Raw genomic sequence first — 8,899 nt, forward strand, 5'->3', positions numbered from 1 at the left:
CCTCTACCAATATAACATCATATTCTTCTTCAAGTAAGTGACACAATAAAATGTTTGTATTTTTGCCAACTTCTGATAACGGGCCTTCTTTGAATCATATCTTTATCAACTTTTATTATCAAAATCACCAACTTATAATTATCTATTTGGGCTGTGGAACTTACTGGTTGAGTTGTTAAAAAGTGCTAAGCATTTCTCGTATCCATAGATTTCAAGGCATGCATAAAACAGAAGAACAATGAAATCAGGATTGTGTACATAGTGTTTTTCCTACAATAGTATCTATTTAAATCTGCCGTTGTAGAAGCATGCGAATTCGGAGAAATCTATTAAGCTATTATTGCCTGATTCTAGTCAACCACCAAATTCCCAGAATTAACTAATTTTCATGTCACAACCCGGGATTCAAGGATGCTTCAAGTTTTTCATCAGTATCTAATTAAATGGGATGGATATTAACTAAATTAAAGTCACTCTTGTACGGTCCCTGTTTCTTTTCTCAACTTCCCATCTAATTTATGTCTCTCTCTCTCTCTACATATATATATGTATTTCTGAATGTGGCATTCAAGAGTTGAGAGTTTATTGTTTGTGACTGGGATCCCGAGACTACATTGCAAGAGAAACAAAATCGAGCACAGCAAGACATAAATAATTCTCTTATTAAGGTATTAGTAACTTCTCCTTAATTCTCCTTCTTGGTTTCTTGTTCCTTCCACCATGATATATATCGCATGTCCATGCATCATTGCAACATTTTTCTTATGCCATCACAGCTCCCTATATAGTTGGACATCAACATGGTTGAGGGTGGAATCACACACACAGATAAGACAGAGTTTACAGAATGCTGGAGGACAACTTGGAGAACACCTTACATCATGAGGTTGGCCTTATCAGCTGGAATCGGAGGCCTCCTCTTCGGCTACGACACTGGTACACCACCACCACCAACAAATAACCTTCTTCTTCAATTTCTTTCTCCCATTTTTCGCAGTATAATGGACTATACGCCTTGAAATTGGATTGGTATTGCCAAATCTTGTATAGATATTTCTCCATCATCATTTGCCCAATATAATAACCAAAAAAAGCAAATATGTTAACATTTTGCATGTTCTCTGTATACAACTCCACATGCTGATTTTCTTCATGGATTCATTAGGTGTTATTCTGGTGCCCTCCTCTACATTAGGGAGGATTTTGAATCTGTTGATAAGAAAACATGGCTACAGGTATGTCATTTCTAATCATTATTATAGCATAAAGCATGGTGGATGGTATCATCTCATCAATCGATCTATATTTTCTCATCTACAACCATCTTTAATCTGCCTTGAGAACTAAACCAGTTTATGTTTGCATATTGAAGGAAACCATTGTGAGCATGGCTGTCGCAGGTGCCATTATCGGTGCTGGAGTAGGTGGATGGATGAACGATAGGTTTGGACGGAAAATATCAATATTGGTAGCTGATTTTCTCTTCTTCGTGGGGGCAATTATCATGGCTCTTTCTCCGGCACCGTGGATGATAATTCTTGGTAGAGTTTTTGTGGGATTAGGAGTTGGGATGGCATCCATGACTGCTCCTCTTTACATTTCAGAATCTTCACCTCATAGAATCAGAGGTGCACTTGTAAGCACAAATGGTCTTCTAATCACGGGAGGCCAATTCCTTTCATATCTTGTCAATCTAGCATTCACCCATGTAACCTTTTCTGTTTCCCTTCTCTTTTTACTTACCACTTACTAGTGATATTTGGAGAATTTCATCAAGTGACAAAGCAAAAAGTGATATGTCTTAGGTCAAGGGGAACTGGCGTTGGATGCTTGGTGTTGCTGGTGTTCCTGCGCTGGTACAATTTGTGCTGATGTTGTCACTCCCCGAGTCCCCGAGATGGCTTTTTCGTAATGTAAGCTTATCACTTCTATATTAATCAGTTTCATAGTGCATTTCAATAGTCAATCTTTCAATCCAATAATTCGTGTTGTGTTTTCAAACGTGAATCAGGGGAAAGAGGACGAGGCGAGGTCTATAATAGAGAAAATATACACCTCTGAAGAAGTTGAGGACGAGCTACAAGCTCTGCGCATCTCAATTGAGCAAGACAAAGCCAATGAAAGTTCTCTAGGGGATGGGGGCATGTTTGGCCAACTTAAGAATGCTTGGAGGAATGATGTTGTCCGAAGAGGACTATATGCTGGGATTACAGTTCAGGTGGCCCAACAATTTGTTGGCATAAACACCGGCATGTACTATAGCCCAACAATAATCCAATTTGCAGGATTTGCATCAAACAAAACAGCAATGGCACTCTCTCTCATCACTTCTGGCCTAAATGCAATCGGCTCCATAGTCAGCATTTGCTTTGTGGATCGTTACGGGAGGAGGAGACTTATGATCATCTCCATGATGGGAATAATTTCCTGCCTTGTGGTGCTATCTTTTGTATTTTATCGAGCTTCTGTCACTGCACCAGATATCAGTCGGACAGAGAGTGCATTTTTCGGTGCCAATTCAACTTGCCCGGCGTACACCAAAGCTAATGATGCCACTTCTTGGGGTTGCACGCGATGTTTGGAGAAGGACACTGGTTGTGCTTTCTGCTCAGCTGGAACCAGCCTAGTAAGCTCACAAAAGTTCGCTTATTTCATAGTATCCTGCATCCAATCATTGCCCATCTCTTACCTGTAAAACATATATAGAATTAATTCTGTCCATATATTGTTATGATCAGTATCATGCCGGTGCATGTCTGGCTTCAAACGATGTGGTGAAAGGTGCTTGTCAAGCAGCGAAACGAACATGGTACACAGAAGGGTGCCCGAGTAAGATGGGATTCTTAGCTGTTGTATTCCTAGGATTGTACATTATAATCTACTCGCCTGGTATGGGGACGGTGCCATGGATCGTGAACTCAGAGATATATCCACTCAAGTACAGAGGTTTTGGTGGTGGGGTGGCTGCAGTTGCCAATTGGACTTCTAATCTGATTGTTAGCCAAACGTATTTAACGCTGACTGAACATTTGGGATCTTCTGGAACCTTTCTATTGTTCGCAGCATTTTCATTGACGGGACTTGTCTTCATTTTCTTCTTTGTACCAGAGACCAAAGGTCTGCAGTTTGAGGAGGTGGAGAAGATGTTGCAGAAAGGATACTCTCCGTTTAAGAAGAGGCCGGGAAAGGGTAAAAATTTGAAAGAGGGTCACGAAGTTTAATTGCAACAAAAGGGTCTGTAGTTTCTCCTTCTCATGATGAGTGTGGCCTGGCCTGTAAATAAGCAAAACATTTTTTGGTTGGAACTATATCCCTGCAATGCACCACACTCCTCTTGGTGTTGGTGTTTCCAACAAAAAGGGAAATGCTCGTCTGAATTTGAACAAAATCATTTGACAAGTATAATATATTTGTCATGTGATTGATGTATAATTTAAAAAAAGATCAATCACGTAACAAATATGATTGGTTTGGTTCGACCAAACTTAATCGGAACGAAAATTTTCGCATTACTTATATTCAATTTTTCTTACTTCTTCCATGACCATACGTAGATGTTTCTTGTTCATGTGATTTTTTCCGACTGTCTGTACAGACTAATGTACATTAGTTGTTCACCCAAGAGGAAGAGACTGAAGTAATTTTGTGGAGCAGGTGTTGCGCGTCGGATTGAATTTTTTTATTCTAATTTCTATTGTATTTTTTATTTTATTTAATATACATATAATTTTTTTTAAATAAAATAAATAGTATAATACATAACCACTTATCTCATTGAGGTTAATAATAATTATTTGAATAAATTTATACTGATGGACATTAAATTTCAAGAATAAATGTTGAAAAGACGTTGATGGACGAACATATCCAAAAATAAATTATTATTAAAGGAACATAAAGTAGTTCTGTATATGGTTGTCATATCATATGGACTTAGATGCTAAAAAAGGAAAGAAATAACAAAAAGAAAATAATTTGTATTTTATTAATAATTTTAAAGCAAGTTATGGATATAAAAAAATAATTAAAAAACAAAACAGTTTTTATTCTGTTAACAATTTTAAGGCAATGCATGGATGCAACAACTTGCTATTCTTTTTATTTTAAATGTTGTGTGGAGTTGTGGATGTCATCCAACACTCCTCTTTTTCTTTTCTTTTTGTTTTTTTTTAATTTAAAAATTATATTTATTATTCATCAGGTTATTTATTATAAATTTAAATATTTTAATAATAATAAATTTAAAAGTTTATCAATTCAAAACATACAATCAATTATTACAAATATTATTTATCGTATGCAACCCAACAGTGACACATAAGGTTGTCTTGAAGGATTTCCGATTTGTTGGTGTTGCAGTCTTTGACGTGTTTGTCGCTAGTTCATCTCATTTTGAATATGTGATGTTGGGCTTTGACCAGGATGAGTACAGACACGAAGAATAATGTCATGGACCAACTTAAATTTCGGGACATCCCAATAATCTTTCTTCATAAAGGTTGGAAGGACTTAGAATATGTCCTTCTGTAAACTATCCAATCAATAATCCTTAATCATTGATGATGCGCTAATCATATATGCAGTGCATACTTTTTGAACATGAGCAAGGGATCTCAAACTGACTCCATTTGTCACATGTTATCGGGTGACAATTTTGATAACGTGGGTATTAAGTCCATGTCCACAGTAGTGTTTTATAACGACTCGGGTGAACTATTCAAACTGATGGTATCTCATGACCACATGCTCAACACTTTTTTCGGAACAATGCTTGAACAACTTGTATGCCCTTCCAAAGTTGGTTGTTGTGTAACATTACAATACTCGTCGTTGTCCTTTCACAAAAATATTGAACAGAATGGGCAAAGGTTATTTCTATTATTGCAGTCACATGCAGGTGGTAACCCTCGTTCAAAACTCTATTGATGCATTCTAACATGGTGGTGACCCCTTCAAGACTGAATTCCATTTCATTACCTTTCCTTTCCCATGGTTTATGGTCTTCAAGGAAACTTAACTCCAAAGTCATACACCTATTTTCTCGTCCTGCAACTAGAATTTCATGGCCTGTTATTTCTAACATGCTTCATATTTTCCAATAACAGGTTGCTGCAAATGATATAAGTGATCACAAGGAAAAATATTTTCTTTCTTAGTGATGTCAAATATTACTTGTATTTCTTTCCATCCTTCATGGCATCTAAGTTTTTTATGTTATCAATCCTAATCTCATGAGGAGTTAAAGCTTTTAATAATTCTTTCTCCTTTCCTTTATAGCCTGTAATCTTATCTTCCGAAAAGGACATTCGACTACTAAACTCAGTTCTAGAGCTAAGTGTTCTATCTAAAATTGGGTGATCTTTCATGATGATATCAACACCGCCTATTCTCGGTATCTTAATAGGATCTGGTGTCATTACCTTGGCGAATTCCTTGAAAATTTTAGGAATCTCAACATACTCTTTTCTAAGAAACAAATCCGAATGATGTGTATTGGAAAGGGCAATATGCAATTCTATAAGTTATAGAATATAGTCTATTTCCTTCTTTTATTAGATCTTTTCTTTTAAAATCTTGATGAAGGGTTAAGACTCTACTAAAATCTTGGTCTGTAAGGTTGTATGCAATCCTAAAATAAATGTCAAACATCAATTTTCCTGCATACAGATTTTCTATCATTGTTCCAAAACAACCATCTCTTAAGTTATCGATTGTTCTATCCATTATCGATAAATATATTTTTGAATCAATTCCTTCCTTAAAAGTCACTTTTATTACTATTTCAATAGTCCCTATGTGGATCAATTTCAAGAATTCCTTCTTTAAGAATTAATTGCATCTCCATCACATTACCATTAAGTTCCATAGGTATAAAAAACTTACATGAGCCCAAGCTGAAACATGTTAAGAAAGAAGTTGTGTTGAACTTTGGAGACCCATTTTTTCAGATTTTTTTGGGTGAACTCCATTTGATTTTTAAGTTCTGTTTTTTTTTCTAAACCAAAATAAATTCGAAAAAATTTCAATTTTGAAATCGAACAATAACATTGGAAGTTTGGACCTCTCCAGCAAAAAATTCTCCAACAGCGGAAGATTAGTGTTAGGGCAAATTCTATAATTTGGGCAAACTTTTTGCTGTCACTTTAAATTTAAAAAATAAGGATTGAAACGTTATTTTGCTATAAAAAATGACAAGGAACCATCAAAGTAAACACAATAAAAAATTAGTGGAAATAAACACCTTACAATTAATACCAAACTTTTTAATTATTTATTTAGTAAAAGACAATCATATCATTTATTTAATACTGAACTTTTTAAAATTAATTTAGTAAAAGATAATTAATTATTTTATTATCTAAAATTTTACAAATATTAATTTAAAATTAAAAATTATCTAATAATATCTCTCGTATCAAACAATTATAAATGATATTTGTTGAACAACGATTAATTTTAAAAAATATTCATATTTTTATAAACAATAAAATAGTACTTATAATCATGATAAGTTTCAAAAGGTTGATTGTAATTTATTGTGAAAGAAAGAGAAATTGGTAAATTGCCCTAAAACCCTCCTTTCTTCCATGCGAGGTTCTTGATCTTGCTCCTTATGATCTTCCGTTGTTGATTTAAAAAATAATGGTAATAGTGCGAAACCCCATGAAATGAATAATGAATGATGCATTTCTGTTGCTGGAACCTTCTCCACTCTTCTCCTTTATTCCCAGCAGCAGAAAATATTGCTGGCTACTCTGCCCTTCAAATCGCGCTCCGCTCAACCCCACCCCACCGAAGCAGCAATGGCTGTAGAAGCTGCAGATGCTGCTACCCCGGAATTGGCTCTTGCCGACACTGAGATCAACTGGGATAGGTAATTATAACTACAACCACGGTTTTTTTATGCATGCTTCTCCTATCTGCCTACTGTTATCATCTTTTACTTCTTCATTATCGCCGTTTTGCTTTGCTTATCCTAGTGTTTCGGCACGAAGTTTCCTGTGACGGACCATCTTGATTTGTCTTTTTTGGTTTTCCCCGTCCAGAAAATAATTGCTGCTGCCCATTAGTAACCAGGATTTTCTGCTAAGTGCGGGGGAGCGATGTAATTTTTCTTATAAAAGCAGATTTGGATATAATTAATTATTTTAGATATCAAGGTAAAAATTAATGTGATCTTGTAGTAAAGATGGAGAAGCTGCTATACATGGATACGCATAAATTTTGTAGTTAAGCTGCCGAAGCTGTGATTATATTGACAGAATCCAGAAATGATCACCTAAAAACTACTGATAACGACTCCCGGCTCCTGTGGTTGCTGGGAGAATGTTAAGGTTGTGAAAGTGGATTAGTTTTACTTTGCCAATGAAAATTAGCTTTTCTCATTTAATACAGCAATCCCTTTGGCCCTGACCTTCTTGAGAAAATGTGCCGAGACTGCATTTGTAACTGTGAGCTCTAACATCCACTTTAAATTCGAATGATGATGACTCATTGTGCTGTTTGAATAAGTCTGCCTTTTCTTCAGGTTCTCTGCTCTGTGATACGAGGCATCTTTCTCCCAGATGGAATAGTTTCTTGTTTTGGCCTTTTTGATTTAGTTCTTTTCATATTATTTTTCTGTGACACGCATATGCCTCTTACTGAGTGATCAGCCAGCAGCATGACAATCTAGTCATGAAATGTGATGGCTTGTTGATTTGTGTGTGCCATAACTGTAGGTTGGATAAAACGAGGTTTCATGTCATTGGAGCTATTCTATTTACTGCACAGTCAGCTTTAATACACCCTACAGCAGTTGTGAAGACGAGAATGCAAGTAGCTGGATCTAGCTTATCTCAGATGACTGGATTATCTGTTTTCAGACACATTATTAGGAGGGATGGTATTCCTGGTATTTTTAGAGGCTTTGGCACATCGGCCATTGGATCGCTGCCTGGTCGAGTCCTGGCTTTAACTTCACTTGAAGTTTCAAAGGATATGACGCTGAAATATACTGAAGGCTTGAATGTCCCGGAAGCAACACGAATTGGTATTGCAAATGGAGTCGCAGGAATGGTTTCAAACCTAGTTTCCTGTGTATATTTTGTTCCATTGGATGTGGTGGGTATTCTCATCTTACCATTTTACATGCTGGGTATTATTAATTCTTCCATATGGTTGCGAGTGTATGTTTGGAATCCAGTAAATCTTATTCTATAAAGCAGAGCAGATAGATCTGATAGCTAGTAATACATTGTCCCAGGAAAAATCTCTGCACAAGTCTATTTTTGAGAACTGATGGCTCCTATAGTATATTTATGAACAGATGTGTCTCTTCTGTTCAGAATTTACACACACACACATATATAATACATATTAAGACTGGCCTGATCTTTGTACATGCATGTAATCACATACATAGTTGTAGTGGCTGATACAACAGGAGTAGCAGTTTTCTAATACTTCCCCAAGAACTATTTTAATACTTAGCAGAGAATTCTATGTAAAACACTGTTGACTACTTCCCTCTTGATCCAAACTTTAAAATCATTCACTCCTTTCCAGATCTGCCAGAGGTTGATGGTTCAAGGGCTTCCAGGGACCAAATCTTGCAATGGTCCATTTGATGTTGTAAGCAAGGTGATAAAAGCTGAAGGATTTCGTGGCATGTATAGAGGTTTTGGACTAACAGCTATAACACAGTCACCCGCATCAGCACTTTGGTGGGGTGCCTATGGTGCCGCCCAACACATCATTTGGAGGTAAACCTGTTGTCATAATCAGAGTCATAGTGGCATCTGATACTAAAAGAGTTCTACCATGTCTGGTTGGTTCGCTCTGATAAATTTGCCTTATGACCTTAGGAGTGTGGGCTATAGGGATGATTTAGAAAGGAAACCATCTCATGTAGAAATGG

General features: G+C 36.3%; 2 protein-coding genes across 2 annotated transcripts in view; both read left to right on the plus strand.

Moving 5' to 3' along the window:
• On the plus strand, window positions 531–3,347 carry LOC105157046 (inositol transporter 4-like). The gene is made up of 7 exons (XM_020692932.1): window positions 531–668; window positions 777–936; window positions 1,166–1,235; window positions 1,373–1,708; window positions 1,806–1,913; window positions 2,012–2,626; window positions 2,739–3,347. The coding sequence occupies exons 2-7, from the start codon at window positions 848–850 to the stop codon at window positions 3,219–3,221; spliced, it is 1,701 nt and encodes a 566-aa protein (XP_020548591.1). The 5' UTR covers window positions 531–668; window positions 777–847; the 3' UTR covers window positions 3,222–3,347.
• Window positions 6,535–8,899, plus strand: part of LOC105156816 (solute carrier family 25 member 44) — a gene marked incomplete in the record, with an annotated part of 6,040 nt that continues 3,675 nt past the window's right edge. The window contains 3 exon segments of the mRNA XM_011073043.2: window positions 6,535–6,874; window positions 7,722–8,103; window positions 8,548–8,744. Of these exon segments, the coding sequence (XP_011071345.1) occupies window positions 6,804–6,874; window positions 7,722–8,103; window positions 8,548–8,744 (650 nt within the window).

Source organism: Sesamum indicum, linkage group LG3 (genome assembly GCF_000512975.1).
Source record: "Sesamum indicum cultivar Zhongzhi No. 13 linkage group LG3, S_indicum_v1.0, whole genome shotgun sequence".
NCBI lineage: Eukaryota > Viridiplantae > Streptophyta > Magnoliopsida > Lamiales > Pedaliaceae > Sesamum > Sesamum indicum.